Source organism: Canis aureus, chromosome 4 (assembly GCF_053574225.1).
Source record: "Canis aureus isolate CA01 chromosome 4, VMU_Caureus_v.1.0, whole genome shotgun sequence".
NCBI classification, from domain to species: Eukaryota; Metazoa; Chordata; class Mammalia; order Carnivora; family Canidae; genus Canis; species Canis aureus.
The window spans coordinates 4,177,922-4,196,272 of record NC_135614.1 but is presented as its reverse complement, the minus strand read 5'-3'; the positions used below and the strand labels follow the sequence as shown (position 1 = coordinate 4,196,272).

Here is an 18,351-nt window from a genome sequence, read left to right as displayed (position 1 = left end):
TTCTGGATGCAGATTAGAAAGGTGGCATGTAAGGAAAGGAACCAAGTGTTCCCATTAGTCTGTGGACTTACCTAGCTAAGTCTGTCATTCATATTTTCCAAAACTCTGAACTAGGAGCATTGTAGGGTCCCAACAACCAGACTTATTCATGAACATTAAGAATTTGACAGTTTGGATGGGATGACAGAGCAGAGCACTTCTTTGGAGCCATCTGTCAAAAGGACACAAAAAATTTTCCAAAATTTCAAATAACTGCAGCTATTAGTTTTGGTAGAAGATACTAAGTATAACACTGGGAGAGAGAAGATTAACTACTTAATTAAACATCTTGAAACATGTAGATGATATTACATGAAACATGTAGCATTTTAGTTGGCAAAATGGTATAAATAGCAGCAAAGCCTGAATATGTCCTCCTTGCAAATGTTAATGCATAACTAATGAAATTGGGTTTGAGAAATTCAATTTCTCTAGCCCAATCTGTATTTACTGTACTCCTTTTATTGTCTTGCCATTTTATCATATCAATCCTTTATCTAATGCCATATCTACTTGGACAAGGGTGAATGGAAGTTACCTGAAACTTGTTTCAAGCTCTTTCATGAGAGTCTGGTGCATATAAAAATCAATGCAAACAAAAAGATGATATATAGAATCAATTTAAACCAGGTAGCATACCTAAAATAATTTAATTAGGCTCTTACTCCTTTTAACCGCAAAGCCAGAAGTCCAGTGGCTTATTATCTTACCTGCATTGCAAGATCTAGAAAGGTTAGAACTTGAGTAGAGGGTATATGCTTGAAATGATAGTAATTTAAGCCTCTTAAAAGGGAAGAGATGCTGAATTTTCTTCAGCTTTAACCTTTCAATCATTATTTTTTTTTAAATACTTTATTTATTTATTCATGAGAGAGACACAGAGAGAGAGGCAGAGACATAGGTAAAGGGAGAAGCAGGATCTCTGTGGTGGGACTTGGTCCTAGGATCATGACCTGAGCCAAAGGCAGATGCTCAACTGCTGAGCCACCCAGGCATCCCCCTTTCGATCATGATTGTCTGTGGGTTTCATACCTGGACAGGTATATGTTAACCTCCTTGAAACAGACAGATGCTTGCTTGTGGTGGGAGCCCATTTCTGCTCTTGGGCACAATGGTTGGTTCGTACTGCAATAGATGTTAGATCTGCCCCCCCTCCCCCGCCACTTGGAGACTTTTGGTTAAGACCCTATCAGAAGTAAACCATCTAGTGCCAAGTGGCTGTCTTGACAATGTTAAATTGACTTTGTCAGACACATTTATTTTGCGAACCAAAGCCAGATTTCTCATTAGTTATTATAGTCATCCTGTGAGTCTGTTATGTGATTTGCTATTAAAGATGGCAGGACTAGGAGTATCTCCTGGTACTGGGGGACCCATAGGTTGACCAGAACACCAGACTCTGTAATTCTGTGTGGCTCTGGTTGATCTTGTGCTGTTCAGATTTGCAGTTTTAGGTCCTTTTCAGATGATATGAAAGCTTAGGCATGGAGATATTTTTCTATTTTTCTCCCTGGAACAACTCATTTCTCAAGTTTTACTATTAGTATTTGAAGGTAAACCGGAAAGCTTCTCTGCTTTAATAGCTGAACACAATAAAAGGAGTTCTCAAATGTGAATTTCTTATTGTTGTTACCTGTTGTTTTAAATTTTGGCAGTGTAGCTAAGTATTACCTGCAATAATACATTACTGTTAAGATTTCACTATTTTACTTCTAAATGGCATGTTATGTCATAGCAGTCAAGGACTATAGAGAAGTTCTGTAGTCTGACTTATTAAAAAAATTTGCATAAAAGGACCTGGAATTATGAGTAATGTCCTACATTTGTTAACATAGCACTTCTGTACAGAAAAAAAAACTAGAAAAACAAAAAACCATAAAATATTTAGATATTATATGGTTAGTAAATTAGAGTTTTAAACAGCAGCCATACTAGAGACATGCTAATAAACTAATATATAACACAAACACAGATTTAAAGAACACAGAGCCAAAAACAAAACAAAACAAAATACCAAAAACAACAACAAAAGACAACCCAAACAACAGAAACATAGTGCTGGTAATTTTTATGTGCCTATAAACTCCTTTAGTTTATCTAAGTCATTGCTATTATGGTTTTATGTTTTATGCTTTTCTGCTCACATTTTAAGCTTTTTGACAGTAATACTTCAGATGTAGTTACAGTGATCCAATTTGTCTCCCTTCCCACAGAGGAGAACAGATGAATAAATTATGCCCATTGACTACATATTGTTCTAAATAAATGTAAATGTAGAAGCATTTACATAAAAGCTTTTACTTATAAAATGGATCCCCTAATTGGACATCTTTGGCAAGATCCTGGCCAGCTAGAGGCGTAGAAATGCCTATTAATACTAAATAAGATAATTTGTGTAAAACTTGAGATGAGGTTGATTTAGAATACATACAGCAATGGTGCTTAGATTTTGTTTGAATGTACTCAGGACTCTTTTATCCACCTAGAGCTCACGAGCTCTTGTTTTTTACACTGTTGTGTATCATTAAGCTTGTCAGTCATTTCAGAAGTAATGAGACCAAACCCACACACAGAACCGAAAACATGTTTTTAATTGATATGTTAAAAAAAGTCAATTTTTACCTTTTCATAACTGATGCCTAGCTCTCCAACATCGGAAATATGTAGAGAATTTGGAGATGATAGCTGTTAATGTTTTCGTTGTTGCTATTTTCCCTAAGAGGGCAGCAGCACCTTCATGTAGACCCCATCATCTACAGGAGAGGACAGTAGTCTAGCAGAAGTTGACTTCTGGATTCCAGTTCTGCTTGAGGCCTGCTCACTACTTGTACCACAGGCTTAGCGACCACAGAGATAGGGCTAGGCTGTGGTGATTGACAGCTGTATTTTCAGGGACAGGTAGGGCCTAAGTCACACCTGGAAATATACTTCAAAGGCTGTACATTTCAGGCAATACTTTTATGAAGAGGATCTGATAATCCATCACATAGTTGGAGGCATTAAGAAAATATAAAGAATTAATTCTTAAACTTCATTTTCTTTGCTGTTAGTTTGCAAATATTTGAAGGAACCTACATGGGATCCAGTATATAATTATTGAGTGAGTAAATAGGATTTTCAGAGAAAACATTCATTCTCGATGCAGAAGAAAGCATTGCATAAGCTTATTATGCATAATACCCTTGGCATCAGGTGTACCGTACCTCTCAGATGGTGGACTTCTGACTTTTTGAACAAGTAGGACAGAGTATTTCTCTCTTATAATACTTACTGGAGAATTAGCAGGACTAGTTGAAGTATAGATGGCATTAGTGTAAATTGAAAGGTTATTTGCCTTATAGAAAATTTCATTTCCCACTTTTTTTTTTCCAATGAGTGTCTTTATTGCTTGTACTGTACAAATGGGGGGAATGGGGAAGGCCAATGGGGAGGACAGAGAATTGTCAGATAAATGACATACACACACAGAAAGGAAAAAGACCCCCCCACACACACTCCACTTCTTTTTTCAGTTGGTACATTTGAAAGCTCTACTTACTCTACCCATGTGTAGATATGGGTAGAGTATCTACCAACAGGTAACATATTGACTTCACAAAATGCCAAGATTATCTTTTCCCATGTGTGATCTTGAGAGGCAGGCCAGCTTTGAGCTTCCTGCTCCATGAGCTTGATGGACTTCTATCTAGTTGGTCCTAGCAGGATTCTGATAGCATAATATGGTCATATATCTGAATGCTTATAGGTTTAGGTTTGGGGGACTAAAGTGAAAACGGACATTTTGTTCTGGGGTACTGAAGTAATTCATCACCCAGCAGTGATGATCTTTTACTCATTGAAATTGCTCCAGGGGATTCCACCATCCACATAAGCACAGTGTTGTAGAACCTTGAAAGAATGACCTTAAAGGTAGCTACCAGAAGTTCCCTACAACAGTGGTGTAGTCCCTAAATATTTGCTCACTTAAATGAAAGCAAGGACCAGGCCAAATTTAACAAAAAAAACTAATATGACTGACCAAATCAGAAAACACAGAAAAGAACTAAGGTACCTTTTTGGATACATCTCACATGCGTAATTTTTTTTGACAAATGTTTATTGACTGTGAACGGAACGGGTTATCCACTCTGCTCAAGAATGGAAATTACACTTTTTTTTTTTTTTTTCTGATTTGGAGTCAGGTAGAGTGGTATCTTTTATTTTAATTTTTTTAAAGATCTTATTTATTTATTCATGCGTGATACAGAGAGAGAGGCAGAGACACAGGCAGAGGGAGAAGCAGGCTCCATGCAGGGACCCTGTTGTGGGACTGGATCCCAGGACCCCAGGACCACAACCTGAGCCAAAGGCAGATGCTCAACCACTGAGCCACCCAGGTGCCCCAGAATAGTATCTTTTAAAATGACAAGTTAGAGGGCAAGTAGTGCAGACCCTGAGACAGAAGTTGCATTCTTTTTGTGTTAACAGTGCTCTCTTAAGCAACAAAGTTAGCTTAGTGTGGGTTATCTGCCTACTTTGATGGGAGTTCTACTAAATCCAAATCTGTGGCATAGATTTGTATTTAAGTGGTGAGGCAATCTACAGTGTAAAATGCATAATTGTCTAATTGCATAAAATCTATAGTTGAAATTCAGACACTACACTATCTGCATTAGCTTCACCAACTTGAACATTTGTGTCTTTGTGTGTGTGTGTATGTGTATTATATATAAGTGAACTATATAGGCAAAGTCTTAGATTAAAAGGAGTACTTTCCACTTTGGGTTAAATCTAAGGCCTTTTCTTTCATTTCTTAAAAATGTTGTTTTGATTGGTATGACTGTCGAGTGTTATTCAAGCACGGCAGTATTTTATGACTTTGGAGCCCACGTATGATATGAAAAGCCAAGCTCCTATCAAAGTGATCCAGATAAGACAAGTTCTGAGGAGGACTATGTTTTTGCAAAGTAGACATTTTCCCTTTTACTCTCAGGAAATGAGAAAAGTGAGTCTCCTTTTTTTAAAAGCAGTTTTTCTTATTTGAATACCTTTCCATACCTGTTCTAAGAACGATTCTGTGGTCTTTTGAGCATAACATGTAAATTATTTTTTATTTTAAGAAAATATTTTAAGAAATTGTATGGAACCATAGGGAGAGGTATCTTCTGAGTGAAAAGAGTATAGTAGTATTAGATATTAATGTACTTTCTTCACTTCTTAAAGTCCACATACACAAGTTAACATCATCACTGTCTATCCTGAGTTCTCCTGGTGATTTGTAAGCATGCTAAAATTTGAGAAGCATGCCTCTTTCATATAAAAAAAAATGTGAACTCTTTTAAAAACAATTGGAAGGCATGATAAAAGTCTTAAACCTGTAGATGGTTTGATCAGTTTTGTGTTTTAAGAAGATTCATTCATTTAGCAGGTATTTTTCTAGTCCTTATTGTGTCCCATGCATTTTTGCTGAGAACCTGGAAAAGGATGGTGAATAAAGTACCATAGCCCCTACCCAATGCAGGTCACAATATAATGGGAAATACAGACAATAAATAACTAATAAATAATTATAAATTATGATAATTACCAAAATCAAGTTTATTCTTTGAGGACTAGATCAACTGTAGCTACAGTAGAGATTTCCTTGATAGCCTCACTCCAATTTAAATATTCTTATGATAGAACTTTGCTTAGGTGTATGTTATGCTTTCCCACTAAACTTTTCCTTGATAACAAGAGAGTATTTTACTGACTTAGTTAAGTTTACTCTTTTTTTTTTTTTCTTGTTGATCCTTTCTGTTTTCTACACAGACTGCTCAAGGTGGTGGTCATCGAACACTTCTGTATGGACATGCCATATTGCTACGCCATTCCTACAGTGGTATGGTGAGTAGGCATTTGGATATCATCTCTCATAGGGTCTGTTTAGATATACATCATCAGGAAATGTTAGTAATAGTATTTCTAGTGATAGTATTAATGAATTCTGTAATTGTATGTGTTCTTTAATATCTTTGTGTCCTCTTTAATTTTCTCATTTATAAAATGAGAGTTAGCTTAGATGATCTGTAAAGTCCTCAGTTCTATCACTTGTGACTTTTAATAGACTGATTTTAGGAGGAGGGAGGCGTAAGAATCAAATACAAAATATTTGATAAGATAAAAAAGCTGTATCCAATATGGGTTATCCTTATAGGTATAGGTATCCATATACATTTCCATCTATCTATCTAGGTATATATTTGCACTTTTATATATTTTTATAGTCATTCTATTCTTTTGAAAGCTTTATTAAGTTATGAAAGCAATACATATTCATTTTATAAAATTTGGAAATTACAGATCATGTTAATGAAAGTGGGGACTTTTTAAAAATTGTAATCTTTTCTGTTCTTGAGAATTTCTTTTTTACATAGTTGAGATCTTACCACAAAACCAAACTTATATCCTGATTTTTAAAAACATATTATTGTAGCATAAGCATTTTTCACATTATTTAAATAGCCCAGCATTTGGAAGCATAATATAATTGATTATCCCTTTTAGGATGAAGATAATTCTGGTAGTATTTAAATCATACAAGAACAGGTAACTAAGCATAGCCGCAATATCAGTACCCAAAACATATTAAAAATTGTCAATCCTAATCACAAATACCAGTGTGAATATCTGACTTAAAATTCTGGTTAAGAATTCAAAAGAATAGGAAGAGAAGTATGGGAAAAGTATAGATACGATTTTAATGATGACTTAATACCATTTTTATTAGTGTGCTTCATCATATAAATAGAATCAAATAAGAAAATTGTGATCATCTTAACAGGTGCTGAAAAAGGATCTAATAAAATTCAACATCTATTTCTAATAAAAACTAAGCAGTGATGATTCATTTCTCATGATAAAGAAAATATAAATGTCAAACCAGTAATGAACATCAATCTTAATTGTCACACACTAAAGTGATTCTTGACAAAACTAATTCAAACAAACAAACAAATAAATAAATAAAACCGAAAATACCTATCTGATGTTCCAGAAATCTTGGCTGACACAGCAAGATATGAAATAAAATTAAGGAATGTACTCTAATAAAGTAGCTGGATACTAGAGAAATGTATAAATACAACCTATTTGCATACAGCAATCATGAATTCAAAATTCATGGAAAGACTTCTATTTCTAATACCAATCAAAACATAAAAACTGCATTAAATAATAAATAAGAGGGTCTGTTTTAAGAAAACAAGGTTAGGATCCTGGACTTGGTCAGTAGATCTAGGTTCAGGCTCACTTTCCTATATGGTGTTCAGCCTTGGATACTGTGTTGAACTTCTTTAAGGCTATAATTGCATGTTAAAATTTTATTCATCTATTCAATAAATATTATTTAGCACTTACTGTGTTCTAGGCACTGTTCAGGGTACTGGATATAGTAGTGAATAAGGTCATGTCCTTGTCCTCATGGAACTTAATGAACATTTAGTGGAATAATTATATTACCTACCTCATAGTTGCTGTGAACATTATGGGAAGAAAAAATATATGTTAATAGTTACAGTGCCTAGTATTGTAATATTATTGCAAATATCACAGAGAACTTTAACAGGATAAAGGCAGAAAACCTCAGGTACCACCATGGGCAGCCTTTCTCAAGGTTAAACTCATATTCCTACAGTGACTAAGAACAATGTTTGAGGACCTCTGATGTATCTTTTCTATAACTCTGAGAGCCAGTGGTTTGCAGTCAAAAGACAGAAATTGGAATCTCCAGGTCAATTTGATTTTGTATCCCCATAGCACTGACTTCCACTTAATATGCCAGCACATCTATCCCCTGATTAGTTCATTTCCTTCCTCCTCACACTTATAGACACTTGCTGAGATGGATGGACCAATTTCACAATAAGAATTTTCTAGGCTTTACATTATTGGTCCAGTGACTCTGGGAGATCTAGGCTTGCTCAATGCCTGAATTGTCTCTGAGTACTCTTTGCAGGGCTCCTGTACTTGTGGATCGAACACTTGTTTGCTATAGATTGTAGTGTATCTTGACCTCATACTGCATTCATCCTTGTGTCCTCATTCTTATACCAGCTAACAAGATTTTGGAGTTTGGGATGGAGGTTAAGGGAGTTGAACTGACAAATTATCTGAAACTTTATGTACAAGAAAATACAATTAGGGAAACTGAAAGAGGAGGGGAGATTTAAGGCGATGATGGTGTTGCAATAAACACACACACACACACACACACACACGATAAAACCTCACTGCAGTGAGGTGACATGCTGTGCACCAAAATAAATTCCAGATGGATTTCAGAGAATAAAAACTTAAAAATGAAAACAAAAGTAGGAGATGAGAGTGAATAGTTTTCAAATTTCTGTTTGGAAGAGAGATTTCCAACTGTCAGATCAGGTTGTACTTTTGCTTATGATCATGAATATCCATGAAGTGAGAGACATACAAACATATACCCAGTTATGTTTCTTCTTTTCCTGACAGAACACATTTCCTTAGTCTTTTCATGAGGGAGAGGGAAAAAGAGTTCATCTCCTTTAGAACATTGCTCCTAATGACTGCTGCATAAGTGTTGTTCTACCTCAGACGATGAAAAACCTGGGTTCTGCACAGAAGCATCCAGATATGAAGAAAAAGATCGATAGAGGTTTACTGATACCAAACTATGCGTCAGAATTAGACTCCCATAGGATTATAAATGTTGAGTGACAACTACTGATTCTGTATCTTTTAGTATCTGTGCTGCCTCTCCACCTCCCGGTCTTCAACTGATAAACTGGCCTTTGATGTTGGCTTGCAAGAGGACACAACAGGTGAGCACTTTGGTCACCAGTGAGGCTGTATTTAGTGAGGGCATGGCAGGGCTTGGACTGGAAGAAGTGATAGGACACAGAGATACGTTAGATAAATGTTCTTATGGATGGAGTCAGGGAAAAACCGAATGACCTTTAAAGGAAAGTTTTTAGTAGAAGGAGGAAGTATACTGTTCCTATTGCTTTATGTTCAAAGTATACCTCAAACCTTATTCTTTTTAGGGACTTGGATAGAAAAACAATGCTTATTACATACATTACTGGCTGTTGACCATATTAGTGTGCATGGATCAGTTCATGAAATATTACTGCACATCTCCTTCATCTTTTACCTTAAAAATATTTTAAGTCAAAAAAATGTATCATACTCAATGTCAGCAGTCAAGCATAAAAGGGAGGAAATGAAAGTCTGCTTCATTGCTCTGTCCAAAGGCCTATATTTCCAAATACTAGTGTATTTTTGTATTTTGAAACAAAAAATGTATACATTAACACATTTATCTTTTCAGAGAATTGAAATAGGACATAGGCTCTATTTATGTTTCTGTTCTCAGTGCTATGAGGACTTTACACTTTATATACCTCCAGTGTGATTTATTTAATCTTTTACAATGAGCATGCATGACTTTTGGAATTAAAAATAAATAAAAAACCAAGTAGAAAAAAAAAAAAGGAGGGAAATAGACCACATCTTACTCAGCAGTTCCTTTCACGGGTGGGATCAAGCTATCACACCTACCCCCTTCCTTCCTCCTTCCTAATTTCCCATACTCTAAATTTTTCACAGACAAAAAATGGCTAAGAATAAAGTAACACTTACTAACCTAATTAACTGTTAATAGACCAACATATCACCATGCATGACAAATTCCAGAATCCTAGGCACCAAAAAGATAAATACTGGTTTTGTTGTTTTTTTTAATTTTATTTATTTATTTTAGAGGTGCTGGCAGAGGGAGAGGGAGAAGGAGATTACCTGCTGAGCATGGAGCCCCATGCTTACCCTGAGATCCTGACCTGAGCTGAAACCAAGAGTTGGTCATTTAACCAACTGAGGCACCCAGGCACTGCAAGATAAATACTGTTTGGATTTTTATTTCATTTTATAGCAGCTCAGTCATTCCTCTGTATTTTTACTCATTTTTAAAATTTTTCTCTTTCAATTTACTTCAGCATCAGTTGTGTGAAAAAGTCTTCAGTTTTCTCTCTCAAAAGGAGTAAAGGACATGCAGGATCTGTAATTTGTTTTCATATATTGAGACGATTATGTAACAATCAAAACAACAAAACAAGGCAGTCCCTCCCCCATGTCCAACCCTATTATGCTACTTTTTACTTTTTCTGAATTGCTGAATTACTGTATTTTTTGTTATGTGCCTACCTTGATCATATTAAAAAAGGCAGATGGCTTTTCTTCCTTGTTGATTGATGTATCCCCCCAGCTACTAAAGAAATGATTAACCAATAGTGGGGACTTTGTAAATGTTTGAGTGAATGAATGAAAATTCCCTGCAACTCTGAAAATGTGAATTGAATGAATAACAGATCCTGTAAGATGACATTCAAATAAGACTGTGGTTCATTTAAGAAAAGCATCTCAGGGGCAGCCCGAATGGCTCAGTGGTTTAGCACTGTCTTCAGCCCAGGGCGTGATCCTAGAGACCTGGGATCGAGTCCCATGTCAGGCTCCCTGCATGGAGCCTGCTTCTCCCTCTGCCTGCTTCTCCCTCTGCCTGTGTCTCTCTGCCTCTCTCTCTCTCTGTCTCTCATGAATAAATAAACAAAATCTTAAAAAAAAAGAAAAAGCATCTCAGGACATACATACTGGTTGTAAGAATGCTTAAGAAATGTTATTGGGTAATTAATTTACACAGTTATGCAAAATGAATTTTTATTTTAGTGCCTACAGTATGCTAGTAGGAGATGAGGGAACCCCAGTGAACGAAACATAGGGTTATGGAACTTAAATTCTGACATTGGGGAATTAGTAAAGAAGAAAACATTATGTGTTAGGGAAAAATAATAAAGCTGGTCACAGGGGCAGAATAAGTATTACATAACAGATATCACTGAAAAACTTTTCATTTTTGAATAGAACTTACATTTAGACTCTAAAAGGGACTATAGATAGATTAAAGAATGGTTTGCTTAAGTTTTTATCTTAGCTAATGGGACTGGAGACCGAATTGATATGTGGCTCATAAGGCTTATGCTTGACTTGTTCTAGAAGATATGATTTGATTTAATGTGTACCCAGATATTTTTAGAATGTATCCTTACATAGTAGGATTCTCTTATATTTTACCCTTAGATTAGTGAAAACTACCACATATTAAAGAATAAAACAAGGCACAGAAGAGTACAATTTCAGTGACAACCCTTTGTATCTATTTTTAATCCATATCCCACAAGAGTACAGAGTTTTAAGATAGCTGTAACACAATTTTCGCATTACAACACTCCAAGTCCTTTTGAAAATCATGTGCCAGAAAACTAGATGTTAGTACAGAGAGCAATGAGCATGTGATTATATAAAGAATGCAGTAAGATGAGCATCACTGGTAAATTTGGCCTATGGGGTAAATAAATATCCTTATAGCAACTCTTAGTAGAGGGGAGAGACACCAAACTTTGCAAAATGCCACAACTGGATTCCATGAAAAGAATCTTTGCATTTCAATATGTCTTTATCCTAAGCTAATTTGGCCTAAGCCTTTTGATTTTCATGGTCTGTGAGATGAACTTGCAGTAAATCTCAAACTTCTGGAAGCTGTGTCGGACAGACCATTTTATTTATTTTCAGGAGGCTGATTTGTAAGCCTTATTTTATCGCTCTTTTTTATTTTGGGGGCACTGTCAAAGAATTGATTTTAAAGTAAGAGGTATCTCTTTATGCTCATCCTGCAGGTGAGGCTTGCTGGTGGACTATTCACCCTGCCTCTAAGCAGCGGTCGGAAGGAGAAAAGGTTCGAGTTGGAGATGACCTCATCTTAGTCAGTGTGTCCTCTGAGAGGTATCTGGTAAGTGGGATCGTTTGGTCATGCGTTTGGTGATAGAATAAGGCACAGGCCAACGCAACTTTCTCTGTAAACCACAGATTGCAAATTATCTAGGGAAGTTGCTTAGAAATAAGTCCATATCTGTCTTTGATGAGTGACAACTCCATAAGTAGAGGGATACTATGACCTTTGTGCAAATGTGGCCTCCCAAGTTTATTTAGACAGGCTTCCTGTACGCTTAGTTTGTGTGTTCATGATCCTGATGGCACCTGTTCTTGGATTATTGTATTAATGGCATGTGAACACGGTTTCATTATGAATTCAGAATTCTGCATACCTTGTTCTGTGCCCGCTGAAGAAGGCTATATTAATGAGTTTGTGATTACCTATTTTGACATTCATGAAAGCAGGTTATAAATATGGAGAGGCTCATGCCCTGGTGAGAAAGGAGAAATAGGGAAAATGAAAAGCAGTTCCAGTCTCATCCACACAGCATTGTTTCAGAGGGCAGGGATTAGAAATAGGGGAATGAAAAAGAAGTTTGTTTGATCTTTGAAGGTGTATTTTATTTTTGTGGCAAGGCCATTATATGTTTGATTTAATGTACTTAGTAGACTGTATTTTTGCTAAAGAATAATCATATTCGCAGAAGAGTGAAATCAGTGGGAGTGTGAAGGACACCAGTGGAAAATATTCTTTTTATTTAAGGTTGGAAAAGTAGTCAGACAAACAGCAATGCTTGGTTGACTCAGTTGGTAAAGCATGTGACTCTTAATCCTGGGGCTATGAGTTCAAGCCCCACTTTGGATGTAGAGAAGACTTAAATATTCTTTAAAAAGTAATTTAAGATTAAATGGGGTATTATAAACTTTACATGAATATTTCTATGAAAAATTCCAAACATCATAGTGGATGATGATTGAAATAAAAATCAGAAGTAAAACATGGTTTCAGTTAAGCAGACACCGGTTTATAGAAAGTGTCTTCTGACAGCCATAAATCAAAATATTATTTGTGTGTTCTTGATTTAGAATTAAGTAGGTAGTTGGCACTCCTTGCTCTATGAACATGGAATTAGTGGGGATTTGGGGGTATTGGAAGTCAGTTTTTGCTTACCAAAACATTTAATTCCAATTTTGAAGTGAGAACGGTTTTGTTTTACTTGCTCTGTGGAAGGAAGTAATGATGAAGACAGGGAAATGATGGAACAGTGTTCGTGTAACTGACAGGGAGTGTTAAGTTAAATGGAACATCTAGCATTGCCTAGCTAAAAGGAGGCCTGGAGCATGTCTCTCGTTTTGCCTTGTAACCAGTGCAGGTGGAAACCGGCACCATCCACATTTCTAGGAAAATACAAGTGTGTCAGCCTGTGAAATAAGCATTTATTAAGCACTTGCTGTATGCCTATGCTTTTTAAAATACTGTATTAAAATGCTGTACATCTTGATCAGGAGACAGACATTTTCAGTTGTAGTTTTACATGGAAACCAATAGAAGCTAAAAATAATCCGTGCACACTTTTAAAGATACACATATCTTATTTTGATTTTGGCATAACTGTTCATGTTTTTTGCTGTATGACTTGTACTTCACACTCCATGGCAGACTTTACTTGACATAATGTCATCATTATGCACCAAAGGAGTAGAAAACTCGCAATCTTACAGGGGTGAGGGCTTCTAGCATCAATTCTCCCACCACATGTCTGAGAGAGTCACTTAATCCCTGGAGTTCTGGCTTTCTCCCTTGCAAAATGGTGATGATTATACTTAACACAAGGTTTCTGGATGAAGCAATAACATAATGAATTTGAATATGGTTTGATTGAAAAAGCACTATACACATAATAGCAATAATCATAATGCATGAGGTTCACCTTCTTTTGCCTTTAGAAATAAATAAACCTCAAGATTAATGAAATTCACAACTTCTTTTCAAGCTGCATTTTGGCCAATTTATGCAAGTTCCTTTTCTGGTAATATTTTAGAGTGCTACAAACGATGGCTAACCTGACTGTTCAGGTTTCATTTTCATTTGGTAATGAAGTCACTGCTTTTACTGTTCATCTCTATGCACCTAGCATATTGTAGAAACCACAGGAAGGACCAAGGGTACATGGCACATGGTTTCTACCCTCAGAGAATGAGTGGAAAAAATGAACCAAACACATGTGAAACTGTATGAGAATATTACAAAGCAGTAAGTAAGTGTCACAGTTTACATTATGGGCAAAGGATATGGAGATGGTTCATTATTATCCCAAATTGCCACGGTGGTTGATTAGAAGGATCTAGAGAAAGTGGCATATAGGCAAGAAGTGAAGGGGTGAAAGGGACTTGGGAATATGGTAGTTGGAATAATCTACATACTGAAACTGGATAACTAAGATTGGGCTCTCTGTGTCTGTATATTTGTTTATTGGTGGAAGGCCTGGTAAGTATGAGCCTGGGCCAATCATATAACTTCCTAAAACTCTTCAGTTTCTTCATCTGCAGTGTGCTGATAATAAAGAACCCAGCTCACAAGGGACGTTGAGAGGATTAAATGCTTTGATCCACGCAAGACTTGTAGCTTTGTGAATGGTACATTGAAGAATTGCTTATGAGTCACTAACCACTATTTACCTGGGAAGTTTGTACTTACTAAGAATGGTTAAGGAAAGGGCAGATATTGAACCAGAAAAGAAGGTTGGGAAGAGAGCAGTGAAGGGAGTAGTAGAGTGGATTTTAGGTAAAGGTCTATCATGGAAAGCCAGATTCACATTCTGGGAAGTTGCTGATGTGCTTAAAAGTAAACAAGAACTTTGGCTGAACACACTTTAGTTAAAACTACTATAAATTTCAAGTCCTTGGATTTGTAACTTTTGGACATGAGTGTCTATATTGACCTTTGATCTGTTTTCTGTCCACTAACTGTGGTAGTTAAGCTGAGGTTAAGCTATCGAAATGTGCATTTGGTATTCTAATATAGCTCATAAATGTTGGGGGGCTAACTGGCTGAAATGGGCTTTAAAGGCCTGATTTTCATCCTGTGCTCTGCAGAGGTGACTCATGGATGGAAAAGGGTGCTGTGCTGGGCACTGGGAGCCCCGGGCTCTGCCCTCCTGTTTCCATGCTGTATCTCTGCATATGATTTCCTGCAAATAAAGTGTCTTATCTCTAGAAATGGTTATAAACCACTCATCCAAATACTGTCTTCTCATCTGGCTGTTTCATATTCTAATATGGAATGATATCTTAATCCTCATTTCAGGGATAGCCAAGAGTAGGAAAAATGCCTTTGCTCATAGTGGAACTACTTAGTTTTTCTTTTAAAGAAGACTTGGGCAAAGCAGCTTAAATATAGGAGACACAAAAAATTTAAAGTAGAGAAAACATGGCCAAGTAGGTATTGCTGACTGTGTCTATTTCAAACTAAACAAAATAAGGTAAAGCATACAGAACAATTTTTATTGGTTTAGAAGGACATGAAATAACCCTGGTACACAAAGAAGTCTTCAACCCGTGGATTGGATTGCTTGCATTGGAAACATAGATTTTTAAAAATTTTTTTTCTTAATTAGGCCATCTATAGAAACAGGTGTGGGTTTTTTTGTTTTTAAGATCCATGAAAACATTGCCAAACAAACCACTGTCTGAAAGTAAATTAGGAAGAGCAGAACCCCACAGTCAAAAGAATGATGACAGATGCTTAAAGAAGACTCTTCTGGGCTTCATAAACATTTCCCTACCTCTCCGCTACCCATCTCTGAATTTCTATTAAGAGTTACTTTGTGTTTTGATGGCATTGAATAAGTTGCTGAACTGCCTCAAGTTGCATAAAAATATCGATAACTAAAAGGACAGCAACCATAAATATTTTCAAGCTAATTATTGCATCAAACATCGCATTTTTAAAATTTATTTACTCTGAGCCTTTTTTTTTCTCTCTGTAGCTCAGGTGATGGGAGCATAGAATATTACATTTGGAAAACATATCTGTTCTGTGCCCCTCATTTTTTTCTCAGAAAAAAACAAATGAAGCTTGCAGGGTGATATGTCTTGCTTACTTCTATTCCCTGTCACTGGATGATAATTTGTCTCAAATGTTGCTCACCAGGGCCCAAATGCCTGATGCTTAGAGAAATGGATGTGTTGAATAAATGCATTCGATAAAGGTTGGATTCAGATATTCTTAAAAATTTTTGTGCCATAGACCCCTTTGGCAATCTGAGAAAGCTTATTGACCACTTGTCATTGTAAGGCTTTAAAATACATAAAATAAATGCATAGGATAATAAGGAAAACTAAAAGTTAACAAAGCTAACAAAGTTCAGGTTAAGAACTTCTGCCAGATGATTTAGAATATCCTGTTTGAGATTTTGTGCTTCTATTATAAACTGTCCTGTTACTCAAAATGCCATTCTTGAACCAGCAGCCTTGGTTGTCACTTGCTTGCTTCCTGAGTTCAAATCTGCATTTTTTGACAAGATCCTCAGTGGATGCCTGTGGGTATTAGATCTGGAGAGTCATCAACAGAGGAGTCAAAGTGATCTTTGCTGGTGGGTTGATGCTACCATGGTTTGTAAATTCTAGAGTAGTTACATGTTTCAGCCTGAGGCCAGCTTTTCTTTCACCCTCTGACAACATCTGTTTTGCTTTAAGGACAACTTATCTTAGTTTTAGTAATTGAAATTGTTACTGCCTTCTGAATATTTAATAGGACAGGCCTGACTTGCTCCTGTTCTTTCTCAGATTTCCCTGTGCTGTTTAAGCAGCAAAATGAATTAGAAACATCCAAAAATAGTTATGCCTCCAGGATATTTTCTTGAGAAGGGTGAGCATTATCTAGATAAGTTTATATGGAATAATACGATCTTAAGGATGCTTTTTGGACTTTCTCTAGCAAACTGAAATTTTTGTATTTTTATGGTCCATTCATAGATATTACTTATCTTTTAACTTAGATAGGATTTGAAAATTACATCTCAACCCTTCTCCCCACCCCATTATTTTTCCATAGTGGCTCCTCCTTGTCAAGTGTGAGTCCCTTGTTCTGGAACCAGATTTCTCTGCGGATCCATCTCTCACTGTCTTCCTAAATATATGCTCTGAGCCCCACAGATGAAACTCTCTGCTGAGCAATATGTTCCCATATCTCTGCCCCTTGGATACCCTCTACTTTTTGTCACAGCATTCCCCTTATCACAGCCTGTTGTGAGGTCCAGGCCACTTCCAAATATGAGGTTTCCGGTATATTAAAAAATGAAAACCTCCAAACTGGTTTACAAAATGGAAATTGTTTCATAAAGATTTTGGCCCGTTTTAAGCATTCTACACTTAGCATATTAACATTATTATTACGCATGTGCAAATCATTGTATGTATAAGCTTATTGGGAACAGCATCTCTAAATAGAGAAATGAGTGGCCCAGACCAAACAGTCCTACTGGCCTTCAAACCCCTCATCCCTCAGGAAATACCTTCTCTCTTGTGTAGATGTCACCTGTCCTCAAGGGTCAACGCACCGAAGTGTATTCCAGTTAGGTTGGCTAAAGCGTCCTGTTTTCTCAATTCCTATATCACTTTGATTACATTTCATCTAACATTAAAAAAACAAAAAACAAAACAACGCTGACCTGTAGCATTTTGTGTGTATATTTTACCTTCCCTTCCATGTTACAAGCACTCTCAGGATAATGTGTTCTATTAATATGTAATACAGTGCTGCATACATAGTATGTTCAGTGAAACATGATGAATTAATAAATGATAGTAGCCTACTTATCATAACATGGTATGAACTTTCACTCAAATTCAAAAGTAAAAGTATAAGCACTGGTATTTTGAATCCTCTTCTCATGGTATGGTAAAATCCATATGGATTTGTGTGTGTGTGTGTGTGTGTGTGTGTGTGTGTGTTGTCATTTTGACTCAACTCATTGAAGTAAGAATATCTATGGAATAACCTCAAATTTTTTTTGGCTTATACTACTTTGATTTTGAAGGTTTGGTTGGCTTCTCCACATACTTCATGAACAATGCTGCTCACTGCAAGGTATACAGGTGTGAGCCTGTGTCTAATAGCTTATGAGATGGGGAAAGAAAAAAACACAGAACAATTACATCATGAGATGATTGCTCTGAAGGAACATATATTTTTATTGGTTGTGGAAGCTGAGTGCATATATGATTTATTTGTAAATAGAGAATTTTAATATTGGGTCAGAAATAGAACAACCAAATCTCAGCTGGGATTTGTGTCAGTGGGACAGGCTGCGGCTAAGAGATTGTAAACGGGCACATAGCTGGTTGAGATAAGGAGAGGGTCAGAGCAAGGGCCTGCTCAATCTGATGCATTGACTGGTAAACTTCTAATTTTGATTGGAAAGACTATGGGTAAGATGACTGCATACATGTCGGATGTCAAACTTTGTATGATTTGTTCCTAAGAGAAAGATATTGAAATACCTATTTTTGCAAGTGACTTAAGAGTGATATGTTTAGGTAAGAGAACTTTAC

At 36.3% G+C, this 18,351-nt stretch overlaps 1 protein-coding gene across 4 annotated transcripts in view; it reads left to right on the top strand.

Annotated features, from left to right (window-relative positions):
* RYR2 (ryanodine receptor 2) overlaps positions 1-18,351 on the top strand; it is a 727,449-nt gene that overhangs the window by 301,220 nt on the left and 407,878 nt on the right. For all 4 annotated transcript variants that reach the window (XM_077894379.1, XM_077894378.1, XM_077894377.1 and 1 more), the window contains exons 6-8: positions 5,830-5,904; positions 8,774-8,852; positions 11,760-11,872. In XM_077894379.1, the coding sequence (XP_077750505.1) occupies positions 5,830-5,904; positions 8,774-8,852; positions 11,760-11,872 (267 nt within the window). The remainder of the gene's footprint in view (positions 1-5,829; positions 5,905-8,773; positions 8,853-11,759; positions 11,873-18,351) is intronic.